This window comes from Dreissena polymorpha, chromosome 5 (assembly GCF_020536995.1).
Source record: "Dreissena polymorpha isolate Duluth1 chromosome 5, UMN_Dpol_1.0, whole genome shotgun sequence".
Classification (NCBI taxonomy): Eukaryota; Metazoa; Mollusca; class Bivalvia; order Myida; family Dreissenidae; genus Dreissena; species Dreissena polymorpha.
The window spans coordinates 120,552,790-120,567,708 of record NC_068359.1 but is presented as its reverse complement, the minus strand read 5'-3'; the positions used below and the strand labels follow the sequence as shown (position 1 = coordinate 120,567,708).

General features: G+C 37.1%; 1 protein-coding gene and 1 long non-coding RNA gene across 7 annotated transcripts in view; one reads left to right on the top strand and one right to left on the bottom strand.

Annotated features, from left to right (window-relative positions):
• LOC127880733 (arf-GAP with coiled-coil, ANK repeat and PH domain-containing protein 2-like) overlaps positions 1-14,919 on the top strand; it is a 103,746-nt gene that overhangs the window by 77,166 nt on the left and 11,661 nt on the right. For 4 of the 5 annotated variants that reach the window (XM_052428102.1, XM_052428101.1, XM_052428100.1 and 1 more), the window contains 4 exons: positions 3,218-3,429; positions 7,345-7,491; positions 13,694-13,920; positions 14,348-14,457. In XM_052428102.1, the coding sequence (XP_052284062.1) occupies positions 3,218-3,429; positions 7,345-7,491; positions 13,694-13,920; positions 14,348-14,457 (696 nt within the window). The remainder of the gene's footprint in view (positions 1-3,217; positions 3,430-7,344; positions 7,492-13,693; positions 13,921-14,347; positions 14,458-14,919) is intronic. The other variant, XM_052428098.1, reaches the window with a different exon arrangement.
• On the bottom strand, positions 12,525-13,677 carry LOC127880736 (uncharacterized). Of its 2 annotated transcripts, XR_008049719.1 has the most exons (4): positions 13,285-13,677; positions 13,022-13,123; positions 12,818-12,868; positions 12,525-12,561 (listed from the first exon to the last, which is right to left on the bottom strand). It is a non-coding gene; the product is annotated as an uncharacterized LOC127880736 (long non-coding RNA). The 2 variants fall into 2 exon arrangements; XR_008049718.1 differs by lacking the exon at positions 12,525-12,561 and having other exon boundaries at positions 12,702-12,868.

Genomic DNA, 14,919 nt, shown 5'->3' with positions numbered 1-14,919 from the left:
TGAATTGCCTTTTGACTAACTTTGTGTTCTTTATCAAATACATGAAGATTTTTAAATATATGTGTATGTTGTTTTTTTAAGAAAATAGAATCACCAGAACAGGTACAGGCACCCTTTAAATGTGTCGAATCCAGGAGCTTCTGGGGGCCTCTGGCCCCCTTGTCCCCTGGACCCACCGAGGGCCCTGCGGCCCCCTGGCCCCCAGCTTTAAGTTCAGGATTTTCAAAATATCCAACTTTGACCCCTGCAAATGCTTTGCTAAAACTTTGGCTACAGTTTCTAAAATTTGGCTACACAAAATTCCATTTGGCTTAAATGTTGGCCACAGAAATTTTTGGGCAAGAGGAGCCCTGTTTGGATTGTATTTGGGTCATCTGGGGTCAGCAACTAGGCACTAGATCAAATAATAGAAAAACCTTGTGTAGACTATAGAGGTCACAGTTTTCATCAGATTTTATTGAAATATAGTCAGAATGTTTGTCTTGTTAAAATCTGGTTTGGGATTGACTTTGGGTCATCTAGGGTCAAAAACTAGGTCAGATTAAAAAAAAAACTTTTGTAGACAGTAGAGGTCACAGTTTTTATTAAATCTTTATGAAATTTGGCCAGAATATTAATCTTGATGAAATCTGGGTTGGGATTGTATTAGGGTCATCTGGGGTCAAAAACTAGGTCAAATCATAGAAAAACTTTGTGAAGACAATAGAGGTCATAGTTTTCATATGATCTTAATGAAATATGGTTAGAATGTTTATCTTGATAATATCTGATTTTGGATCGTATATGGGTCATCTGGGGTCAAAAATTAGGTCACCGGGCAAATTCTAGTAAAACCTTGTGTAGGTGAAAGAGGTCACAGTTTTCATCACGTCTTAATGAAATTTTGTCAGAATGTATTAATTAATGAAATTTGGCTTGGGATTGTATATGGGTCTAATAAAATTTAAGTTCATGAAGCAAGGTTAGTCAGGTGAGCGATTCAGGGCCATCATGGCCCTCTTGTCTTTTTTTAAACTTTTGTTAAATAAATGAATTCTATTCATCAAAGACCTCGAGCATTTCATCCAATCAGGTTTGTTACAAACAGACTTCTTAAATTATTAATGTTCATCATCTAATATCACATACATTACCACATTGTGTTTTGAATATCACAAATATAATTATAATGTTCCTGTGAATGAAATAGATGATCAGCTAACCATATGATGAAAAGAGTTATAAGTATAGTTTTGTGGATTAATTTTGATGTCATTGAAATTTGTTGGAGAACCTAATATAAAAGGTTCATTTTAAATTGTATTGTGTTTTATACTGTAATAATCCTCTGATAAACAATGACCAGGTAAATACTTAAGCTGTATGTACTAATTATTTTATCCATGAATAATTTTTATGTCCCCCACCACTATAGTGGGGAACATATTGTTTTTGCCCTGTCTGTTTGGTCAAATTTTAACATTTGCCATAACTTTTGCAATATTGAAGATAGCAACTTCATATTTGGCATGCATGTGTATCTCATGGAGCTAAACATTTTGAGTGGTGGAAGGTCAAGGTCATCATTCAAGGTCAAAGGTAAAAAAAACACAAAAATGTCAAAGCGGCGCAGAAGGGGACATAGTGCTTCTGACAAGCACATTTCTTGTTTAAAACTTGCTTTGAAATTGTCCTTATAAGAAATTCTGTTTAAATGTTTATTATACTCCCACAAACGAAGTTTAGGGGGGTATATAGGAGTGAACTTGTCTGTCGGTCTGTCTGTCGGTCCGTTCTCTAATTCAAGTAGTTTTCATCCGATCTTCACCAAACTTGGTCAGAAGTTGTATCTACATGATGTCTAGGCCAAATTTGAACATGGGCCTTGCCGGGTCAAAAACTAGGTCACGGGGTCACTAAGTACATTTTACACATTGAGCATGGTGTCCGCTCTCTAATTCAAGTAGTTAAATTCGATCTTCACCACACTTGGGCAGAAGTTGTAACTAGATGATGTGTAGGTCAAGTTTGAACATGGGCCATGCCGGGTCAAAAACTAGGTCACGGGGTCACTTAGTGTGTTTTAAACCTCACCATGTCTGCTCTCTAATTGAAGTAGTTTTTATCCAATCATCACCAAAATTTGTCAGAAGCTGTATCTTGATAATGTCTAGGGCAAGTTTGAATATGGGTCATGCCGGGTCAAAAACATGGTCACGGGGTCACTTAGTGCGTTTTAAACATCACAATGTTGTCCGCTCTCTAATTCAAGTAGTTTTCATCCAATCTTCACTAAACTTGGTCAGAAGTTGTATCTAGATGATGTCTAGGTAAAGTTTGAATATGGGTCATGCCGGGTCAAAAAACTAGGTCACGGGGTATCTTAGTGCGTTTTAAACCTCACCATGTTGTCCGCTCTCTTATTCAAGTAGTTTTTATCCAATCCTCACCAAACTTGGTCACAAGCTTTATCTAAATGATCTCTAGGACAAGTTTGAACATGGGCCATTCCGGGCCTAAAACTAGGTCATGGGGTCACTTAGTGCGTTTTTTAACATTCAGCATGGTGTCCGCTCTCTAATTCAAGTAGTTTACATCCGATCTTCACCAAACTTGGTCAGAAGTTTTATGGAGATGATCTTAAGGCCAAGTTAGAACATGGGCCTTTCTGTGTCCAAAACTAGGTCAAGGGGTCACTAAGTGCTTTTTAAAAATTGAGCATGGTGGCCGCTGTTTTTTGTAGAGACGACATGCAAAATATTATGTGTCAAGGCGGTATGTGGGGGTATTCGTCACGTCTGTGACAAAGCTCTAGTTCAATTACCTCAGGCAAGTTGATTATGTTATCACCGATCATATAAAGTAAAGCGTTTGTCAATCAATGTTTTTAATCCACATTTGAGCAGCGTTTACGAAAATATGTCTTATGCAATATGCAGTCAGTATATCTACAGACCAGCCTGCAATGTAGCACAGTGGTCAGGAGCTTCCCAGTGCACTTTTAAGTCATGCAAAATTATGTTTTCTCATAAGCACATAGGATAACTCTTGATCAGACTGCGTGACTGTGCAGGCTTATTGTGAGCTAGGCTTATGGTACCAGAGCAATTCTCACATTAAGGGGCTCATTTATTGTGTTTAAGAATGCTAGTACAATTATGCTTTGAAATGGATGAGTTTAGAGTATGTTTGTAAAAAGCCTTCCAACATGTTATACTTAAAATTGTCAGTATTTTAGAAATATAAAAGAAACATGGATCAAGGCAAAGTATGTCCAGAGACTGTTTGTGTCAAAGCTGCAATCCCTGAAGTCACCAAATCAGGACACCCAAATCAAAGGTTGGCGGGTCAAGAGAAAAACCCGCCGGTCGACATCGAAAGAACCAGACAGGGGAAATTCTGGCGAGAATTCTTCGCCGGATTCGGACGTAACTAGTGGTCTGTTGGAGGGTATTTATTATGATTTTAATTTTCTTCAACAGTGTTGTACCACTGTTGTGGGGCTTTTGTACACCGGACATGTAGCGTATGTATTCACACGTGATTGTAGATGGAAGCCTTGCTCTGGTAAAAATAGGGTTCAATTCCTGTGCGTAAATTGTTGTCAACTTTAACTGGACTGGACTGACCTCCTTTAAACTGAAAAAAGATTACAATTTTTTTTTCTTTATAATCATTTACAGACTGCACGGGCTTATCTGGGACAACACTTAACTCACAGGGGCATGAAGCCTGTACAGACTACACAGGCTAATATGTGGCAACACTTAAAGCACGGGCTTGAAGCCTGTACAGACTGCACAGGCTTATCTGGGACAACACTTAACTCACAGGGGCATGAAGCCTGTACAGACTACACAGGCTAATCTGGGACAACACTTAACTCACAGGGGCATGAAGCCTGTACAGACTACACAGGCTAATCTGGGATAACACTTAACTCACAGGGGCATGAAGCCTGTACAGACTACACAGGCTAATCTGAGACAACACTTAACTCAGAGGGGCATGAAGCCTGTACAGACTACACAGGCTAATATGTGGCAACACTTAAAGCACAGGCTTGAAGCCTGTACAGACTACACAGGCTAATACGTGGCAACACTTAAAGCACAGGCTTGAAGCCTGTACAGACTACACAGGCTTATCTGGGACAACACTTAACTCAAAGGGGCATGAAGCCTGTACAGACTACCTTGGCTAATCAGGGACAACACTTAACTCACAGGGGCATGAAGCCTGTACAGACTACACAAGCTAATCTGGGACAACACTTAACTCACAGGGGCTTGAAGCCTGTACAGACTACACAGGTTAATATGTGGCAACACTTAAAGCACAGGCTTGAAGCCTGTACAGACTACACAGGCTAATCTGGGACAACACTTAACTCACAGGGGCATGAAGCCTGTACAGACTACACAGGCTAATCTGGGACAACACTTAACTCACAGGGGTATGAAGCCTGTACAGACTACACAGGCTTTTCTGGGACAACACTTAACTCACAGGGGTATGAAGCCTGTACAGACTACACAGGCTAATCTGGGACAACACTTAACTCACAGGGGCATGAAGCCTGTACAGACTACACAGGCTAATCTGGGACAACACTTAACTCACAGGGGCTTGAATCCTGTACAGACTACACAGGCTAATCAGGGACAACACTTAACTCACAGGGGCATGAAGCCTGTACAGACTACACAGGCTAATAGGTGGCAACACTTAAAGCACAGGCTTGAAGCCTGTACAGACTACACAGGCTAATCTGGGACAACACTTAACTCACAGAGGCATGAAGCCTGTACAGACTACACAGGCTAATCTGGGACAACACTTAACTCACAGGGGCATGAAGCCTGTACAGACTACACAGGCTAATCTGGGACAACACTTAACTCACAGGGGCATGAAGCCTGTACAGACTACACAAGCTAATATGTGGCAACACTTAAAGCACAGGCTTGAAGCCTGTACAGACTACACAGGCTAATATGTGGCAACACTTAAAGCACAGGCTTGAAGCAAGCTGTACAGACTACACGGGCTAATTGGGACAACACTTAACTCACAGGGGCATGAAGCCTGTACAGACTACACAGGCTAATATGTGGCAACACTTAACTCACAGGGGCATGAAGCCTGTACAGACTACACGGGCTAATCTGGGACAACACTTAACTCACAGGGGCATGAAGCCTGTAAAGACTTCACAGGCTAATCTGGGACAACACTTAACTCACAGGGGCATGAAGCCTGTACAGACTACACAGGCTAATCTGGGACAACACTTAACTCACAGGGGCATGAAGCCTGTACAGACTACACAGGCTAATCTGGGACAACACTTAACTCACAGGAGCATGAAGCCTGTACAGACTACACAGGCTAATCTGGGACAACACTTAACTCACAGGCATGAAGCCTGTACTGACTGCACGGGCTAATCTGTGACAACACTTAACTCACAGGGGCATGAAGCCTGTTTTTTCCATTGTGAGGCTGGTATGCTTATCCAAACTTGTGTGCACTGACTTTGTAGCATTTGTATTGGCACTATGTGTAAACCGATATTTATATATGACTATCTATCCACAAACATATGTATGTATACAGGTATTCAGTTTAAAAACCACAAAGTCTGTTTTGTTTATCTCATGTTCAGCTGGTAGTAGAATGAGCAACGCCCATCAAGTGACATGGTCAATATTAATTTTACTAGCAAAGTGGTAAAAATATAATGTTCTCCTAAATCTTCTCTCCAATCTTTCTTTAACCATTAATCCGGTGATTTAGTTTTACTGCGCTCAATATTTCTGTATTGTCAATGAGATTAGAAAGTTCTTATGTTATCACTTTTTGAAAAGTCAAAAAATGAAAATTGTTCATTTAAAATGTGGATAAGTTGTTGTGCCCTTCTATATCCAAATAAATATACATGTTATTTTCCATTTATGGACTTTTTAGTTTTGTTTTCTTATAATTTAATTTAAAAAGAAAAGAAAAGTTTGGCTTGACTGGCAACATATCCAGTTGCTGAGTTCCAATGTTTATTGTTATAAAGTATTTTTCCAACTGTTAAACATAAAGTATAAAATTATTATGTTCATGTAGGTAATTAGCTGAAATTGAATTGCAGGGGGGGAGCTTCCAATTGTATGACATACCCTTTCAAAATATTTGTGTCCTGTTTTCATTTGGTAATATTTATGTATGCAGACATAAACATCAATTTTATATAGTCTCATAGATATTAACTTTGTTTTCGCTGAATGTATGATGAAATATTACTAGGGTAGAGACAGCACAATATTTACCACAATTTTTCACTAAAGAGGTCTCTTGGCCCATTTCCAGCACCCCCCTCCCACACCACCTTTGCTTTTTGTAGACCAGCTTAATCCTTCATTATGTACTTCAATAATAAGTGCCCATAATTGGTCTAGTATCTGTATTGTCTTCCAGTAGATGTTGTACCACATATTTCCTATACAGATTGCAAATATACACAAATATTACTTGCATTATATCATTAATAATATCTCATATTAAGCCTATACGAGTCATTAAAACGTAGCTTCATTATCCCCCGCCATCAGGATATTGTTTTGGTGTTGTCTTTCTTTCGGTCTTTCCAAACTGCTTTGGCAGATTTCATTGAAACTTAGTATGAGTATATAAATATGGATAAGAGGATGATGCACGCCAAATGGCATTGTACACCATCTGTTAATAACTGAGTTATGGCCCTTTGTATCTTGAAAAAATGCTTTTTTGAATGTCAAATATAACACTTGTGTGTCCAGAAGCATATTGGCGGGGGATATCAATTCAACAAATTTACTTGTTTAATTGAAAATTGTAATATGTATTTTGGAATGTTTCTATTACTTGATATGATTGCTTTTTGTTGTTGTATTGAAAACAACAATAACAAGAACATTTCCAATTTTCACAATTATAACATTTAAAATGCAATATACTTTAAGTTAATTAATTAATCACCTTTTGTATGATACATATTTTAGCTTGATGAAATTTCTCTCAAACAAGCACAGAATTTATTTTGTTAACTTATAAAGAACAGCTCAGTAGAATTTTATCGCATTTACATAAAAACTGATTAGTTTAAACCTATTTATTTAAGCACAGTTGCATAAGCACCCGAAGGCTCATTGAAACCTTATTAAGTCTGTTTCCTGGGTATAACCAGTGCTTTGTGTCTTTGGTGAAATCTAAAGAATGCTCTCACAGTGGGAATCCAACCGGGAGCTCTCGGTTGCTAGGTGCAGCATTCTTGAAAACTATTGTTTACTAACCATAAATTGCGTCATCCATTAATCCCAACCCATTCTTTTACAGCTGTTCTGTCAGCAGGCCGGGACACAGACTCTGGTGTGGTACCCAGCACGTCAGAGGACAGCATGGTCACCATGGAGATCCCACCTGCAGCCTCCCAGACTGACCTGCCCGAGGTCCTGGAGTTTGGAACCGATGTAGAGCTGCCAGGTGAGAAAGTGGAGGGGGGGAGGGATACATGTGAGCCTTACCCTCGGAAAATGAGACTTTACACATGTTTGTGTCATCCTAGATAAGCCTGTGTAGTCTGCATAGGCTAATCAGTTATGACACTTTCCATTGTACAGTAGACTCTGCCAATACCGGACTCTCTGAATACCCGAACTCTCCCGATTCCGGACGGTCGGGCCAGTCCAGAATTTTCTCCTTCTATTTCTTTGTTAAAAAATGTTGAATAAACCGAACTCTCTGAAAACCGGAAACCGGACGGGTATCTCCGTAAATTTGGTCATTTTCAACGTAAAATACATTGAGTATACCGGACGGTCTAAATTCTCAAGATGCCCGAGGCGTGAAAATAACAATACCTAGTCAGGACAGCGAGTGCGGTGTCACACATTTTGCTCGCGCAATTATCGATAAGCGGATTAAACATACCATAAAGGTGTCAAGTCGTTACTGCGCTATGGGAGTCCGATTAAGTAATGTAAAACAAACTGTGAATGTCTATAATAGACTCGCGGTAACACCAAAAAGTGATTGATTCGATCGTTTTATTAATTATTTATTATCGCCTATGATAAACAATTTAATAAAAAAAATAATGCATGCCGTTGCGACGATCACGCCGTTGCGACGATCACTTTCGTGTGATCTTCTCAGTTATTTTAAAAGATCTTATAGCTATGTTTTTAACATAAAGGAGAAATGCGCTTTCAAGCAAAGAGTGATCTTGGACTTTTTCATGAAATCGTAAACTTCAAGAATTAGTAGGTTTTGAGATTATGAATATCTTAAAAAATATCTTAAAAAAATAATTATGGCGCTGTTGTTTGCTTGTGTGTATGTATAATGATGTATCTACAACAATCTTATTTGTGTCGTCACTCGCCTATATGACAAATGCCACGTACGTACATGTATAAAGCACCACGCTCACTTTTGGATTAATCAAAACAAGTTGGTATGGAATATTTTTTGCTTTTAATCGATTAAAAACACATTTTTTAAGAATGCAATTAACATCATCAGTACCTGCGTACAGTTATCACATGGTACATGTAAATGCATATGGTTTGTTTTATTTTTATGTGATTCTGTACACAATGCATACCATGTATATTTCGGCAATATGCAAACTCTTGGTAAACCGGAACTCTCTGAAAACCGGACGATCAGGCCGGCCCCGAGACCGTCCGGTTTACAGAGAGTCTACTGTATTGGTATTTTTGAATTCAAGAAAGTTTCTTCTAAAAGAAAAATGCAGTTCAGGTAAAGTGTCCGCCTTAATTAGCCTTTTGCAGGTTAATCTGAGATGACAACTTAAGCATGTGCAATAAGCCAAGTTTTCCAAGGACAATTCTCATATAAACATAATCATAACAAACCTGGTATAAGAGATAAAGGACAATGCTCATATAAACACAATCATAACAAACCTGGTATAGACCGTTCCATAATCGATAAATTGACCGCCGCCATATTGTCAGTCACGTGACTGTCCGCCATTACACTGCTGCTAACTTGTCCGAGTCTGCGATTCCAAAAGTCAAAGACGTAGAGAATACCCGCTTCGCCGTTGTCGAATAAATAAATTACTTAATGAATTAATGTGAGGCGATTATCACATTTTTGTTGTTTAAATGATTGTTTGAAGTTGACATTTGATTGTTACAAATAAAATGTTTAAAATGCTTTCGTGTATTTGTTTTTTTATCTGTAATCAAGTGGTAATCATCGGCGAAAATTTGCCGGTTCAGTCGCTCATACTATGTCTTTGATTAGACTTGTTACTTTTAACGTTTCACAAACAATTCACGCATGTATTGTTGTGTTGATTTTAATAGCCGCAACATCAAGCAGATTATATTTTAATTAAAACTTATAAAAGATTCTCGCGCAATTAATTACTAATTGTTTGTAATTGGTCTCATTTGGTAAAAATCTACATTCCAAAATCATAACATATTATATTTAGCCGGATTTTTTTCGAAAAAATCTCGGCTTATAGATTGATGTTGTCGGGCGGGCGGGCGGGCGGGCGGGTTGGCGGCGTGCTCGAAAATGTTAAAGTTCTTATTTCATGGTATAACTTTGGTATGCTTGGACCTAGAGTCTTCAAACTTGACATGAAGGTTGGCCAGGATTAACAGATGACCACTGGTCATTTCAAGGTCATTCATTTGAAGGTCAAGGTCACTGTGACCTTCAATATAAAAAATGTTAAAGTTCTTATAACTTTGGTATGCTTGGACCTAGAGTCTTGAAACTTGACATGAAGGTTGGCCATAACTAGTTAGTAACCACTGGTCATTTCAAGGTCATTCATTTGAAGGTCAAGGTCACTGTGACCTTGAATGTAAAAATGTTAAAGTTCTTATTTCATGGTATAACTTTGGTATGCTTGGACCTAGAGTCTTCAAACTTGACATGAAGGTTGGCCAGGATTAACAGATGACCACTGGTCATTTCAAGGTCATTCATTTGAAGGTGAAGGTCACTGTGACCTTCAATATAAAAATGTTAAAGTTGTTATAACTTTGGTATGCTTGGACCTAGAGTCTTGAAACTTGACATGAAGGTTGGCCAGAACTAGTAAGTAACCACTGGACATTTCAAGGTCATTCATTTGAAGGTCAAGGTCACTGTGACCTTGAATGTAAAAATGTTAAAGTTGTTATAACTTTGGTATGCTTGGACCTAGAGTCTTGAAACTTGACATGAAGGTTGGCCAGAACTAGTAAGTAACCACTGGACATTTCAAGGTCATTCATTTGAAGGTCAAGGTCACTGTGACCTTGAATGTAAAAATGTTAAAGTTCTTATTTCATGTTATAACTTTGGTATGCTTGTACCTAGAGTCTTCAAACTTGAAATAAAGATTGGCCAGTACTAGAAGATGACCACTGGTCATTTCAATGTCATTCATTTGAAGGTCAAGGTCACTGTGACCTTCAATGTTAAAATGTTAAAATTGTTATAACTTTGGTATGCTTGGACCTAGAATCTCAAACTTGACGTAAAGGTTTGCAAGCACACTTAGATGACCACTGGTCATTTCAAGGTCATTCATTTCAATGTCATTCATTTGAAGGTCAAGGTCACTGTGAACTTAAATGTTAAAATGTTAAAATTGTTGTAACTTTGGTATGCTTGGACCTAGAATCTCAAACTTTGCTCATGCCTTGAAAAGTACTTACATTTCATTTTGACCTTTGAACAATATTTCAGTAATTTAAGTATTGCATTGACAAAAACACGAAAGGTACTTTCCTGTCATTTAAATCAAAAATCCGGCTTCAATGCGGTCATCTCCGACCGCGGAACTCTTGTAAGTATGTTGTTTTTGATACGCCTTCCATTATTGTTCTTGTTCTAACTGATATCAGAGATAACAAAATTTGGTTTGGATTTATTTATTTTTTTATATGGAATTTTGTCACGTTAAAAAACGAGCTTTTTATCATGAGAGAGTGATATTGATCTTGACGATCTTTTATGTGATTATTCGGAAGATGAAGAGAATGTGATCTATGTGATATATCTATATTTTCATCTTTGAATCATTTAACAGCTATAAAGCTTAAATACTAAAAAATGTATTTTATAGGTCTTTGAAGTAACGCAAAACATATGGATAACGACACCAAATGTTTAGTCAATTAATCCACACACAAAAAAACTCCGAAAAAAAAACAACACCTAAATAATGTTTCAAAAATATATTATTAAGCGCCAAACGAATTTATTAATACATTTATTTGCAACTTTCAAAACGCGGCATAAGCATCAAATTAAAGATTATCTGAAGACTGAAAGGCCGACAATTTGACACAACAAAGAGCTCTATGCATAAGCCGTAATATTTTTTTGCAGAAAAGCTTCAATAAATTACAAAAGTAATACATCTAATTATAAAAATATAATTATCAATGGCATGAGTACGTAAGTGTGATAAATAAATGAGTGTTAGAAAGTGTAAGGAGTGCTTTGAAAATAAACATACTACAAAGCCATATTAAAAGGAAAGGACATGACAATATTTACATGTAATTTTAATTTGATGGGTTTTGTACAAAGAATGACGCTATTGAGGAATATTAACATACAACTGAAAAAACACAACTTCATATGATGCAAATTGAACTGTGTACTCATGTATATTGAAAACTCGTTACTAGTGAGTATGAGTGACACATATCGAACATTTTAACACACATATATTTATATACATATATGTATTTTTAAATATTTTTTACCTCTGTTTGGTGTCAAATGTAATTTCTTGTTTTTATGATATCGTTCGTGCATTGCCGTAACATCAAATCTTCATACGGAATGACGTAGTTTTAATTAACCTATACCCGCTAAATACGTTAAATGTTTTTTGTTTTTTGTTTTTTAAATACTTTATTTTTTCATAAATTAAACGGGCTAGTATCTTTACGGTGTACAATTTCTGATATTCTATATTGGACATAACTTTTAATTTGTAAAATATGTAACATATGTAATTTACGCAACTGTAAAGTATGTCGGAGGTAAATTATCTTACCAAATAACTGCTTAATACTACCAGGAAGATGAGACATGGCGGCATCATCAATTGTGTTTAATGACCAGACTGTCATCTGCCACCCAGTGTGGTTTATGACACCATGTGGTAAGTTAAGTCTGGACAATATCTGATCAAAACGAGATAATCGGATTATGCAGAACAAAGGGGCAATTAAACACTGGAATGCAAAGGCATACACGATTTAAAGATTGATGCAAATAATCAAATGGAAAATAATGCATTTAATTTAATTAAATGCTTTTTTTAATGTGTCAATGTGTTAGTTTTCCAAGACAACCAAGACCATGTAATGACGGCCTTAGAATTTAGAAATTCATCCGTTGAATAATCGGTGCTCTCTTATATATGTTACCGATTGTTAAGCAGCAGTGTAATGGCGGACGCGGAGAGAATTCAGGGGAGGTAATTATGTAATGACTAAATTATGGAACGGTCTACAAGAGATAAAGGACAATGCTCATTTAAACATAATCATAACAAACCTGGTATAAAAAATAGAGGACAATGTTCATATAAACATAATCATAACAAACCTGGTATAAGAGATAAAGGACAATGTTCATATAAACATAATCATAGCGAAACCTGGTATAAGAGATAAAGGACAATGCTCATGTAAACATAAGCATAAGAAACCTGGTATAAGAGATAAAGGACAATGCTCATATAAACATAATCATAACAAGCCTGGTATAAGAGATAAAGGACAATGCTCATATAAACATAATCATAAGAAACCTGGTATAAGAGATAAAGGACAATGCTCATATAAACATAATCATAACAAACCTGGTATAAAAGATAAAGGACAATGTTCATATAAACATAATCATAACAAACCTGGTAAAAGAGATAAAGGACAATGTTCATATAAACATAATCATAACAAACCTGGTATAAGAGATAAAGGACAGTGTTCATATAAACATAATCATAACAAACCTGGTATAAGGGATAAAGGACAATGCTCATATAAACATAATCATAACAAACCTGGTATAAGAGATAAAGGACAATGCTCATATAAACATAATCATAACAAACCTGGTATAAAAGATAAAGGACAATGTTCATATAAACATAATCATAACAAACCTGGTAAAAGAGATAAAGAGATAAAGGACAATGTTCATATAAACATAATCAAAACAAACCTGGTATAAGGGATAAAGGACAATGCTCATATAAACATAATCATAACAAACCTGGTATAAGAGATAAAGGACAATGTTCATATAAACATAATCATAACAAACCTGGTATAAGAGATAAAGGACAATGCTCATATAAATATAATCATAACAAACCTGGTATAAGAGATAACTCTCATAACCAGAAAGGCTCAATTGCTGAACTCTTTACCACTTAGAAACGTATTTTCACGCATTTGTAGTCCCATTGAAAGTTAAATTTAATTAAAGACCTTTCTTACTAGATTCAAGTTTTAAAGGCTTCATTTCCAACCCTTAGATACTGATGAGCAGCAAACAGCAGTTAATCTGAAGAGACTGCGAGTTACTCGCAGGCTGTTCTGGTTTTATGCTGTTTGCACATAGCTGTATTTACTTTGCTTCTGAGTGGTAAATGGTTACTCCCTGCTATCTTGTCCCACAGACTTTGAGCTGGATGTCTCATCTGAGTCGTCTGGCACAGAGGAGGACGCTCGGTCCACATCTAGCTGGGAGGACATGTCGTCTCTTGATCCAAACATGCTACTGTACAAGGCTGCGCAGGCTCGCAACGTTGCTGTCATGCTAGAGGCCCTGGCTAATGGGGCGGACACCAACTGGGTAAACACTCGCGAGGATGATAAGACGCCCATCATGAAGACAGTGGAAACGGTACGGATAGCAGCCACGTTTAGGGGGGGTTTATAGGGTTACGCAGTCATTGGGTTTCTAAGTAACAAAAAAGTATTTTTATTTGAATCATTCTCAAGTCAAATATAACACAGGAAATGTTAAAATTGACACTGTGAAGATGTGTAACATGTATCGCCCATCTTCCTTTGTCAAAGGTGATGGTCAAACCAACAGATCGAAACTCAAAATTGTCATTTCTAAAAGGCTTGTTTATGACATAAGTGGAGATTTGAGACAAAAGCGGAATATGGTAGCATCCATTTGCTTAGGAAACATGTGTTGTTACATTTACGATGTTCACAGTAACTGTTTGATTTTTTGTTCATGCTGAAATATTTAAAAAGTTCATGTACATTATTAATGATGATAATCCGATTTTTTTAATAATCAAAGATAACATTTTCAGGGTTCCTTGTCAGCCTGTGAATTCCTGTTACTGAATGGTGCAAAATTGGACCGGCGTGATAAACAAGGGCGAACACCCTTGCTATTGGCTACCATGCTGGGAAACACTGGGTAAGAATGGGGTCAGCCAGGAAAACTGGGTGTGAATGCGAACTTAACATGCAAAAATCTGCAGGTAAAAACTTGGTTACAATGACTGAATATCGCAGGGAAAAACCATGATGCCCTTTGAGGTATGTTGATGCAAGCACCAGGATACAACTTTAGAAAATGTTGTTAAAATTTTGAGGAAAAAAACTGGTTGGAACTTTGTGTGTGGGATTTTTGTTGAAGTCTTAAAAAAAAAGTGAAATGGCTGTTACAATGCTAGGCAACTCTTGGGCAAAACTTTGTTACTAATGCACGCAAAAACAGGGAGATGATTTATTCTTTCTCTTTAAAAACACTGACTGTCAAATGGGTAACAATGTTGGGATGCACTGGCTAATCAGGGACGACACTTTCTGCCTAAATTGGATTTTTGCTAAGGAGAGACTTCATTTAAACGAAAAATGACATAAAAGCTAATTTGGA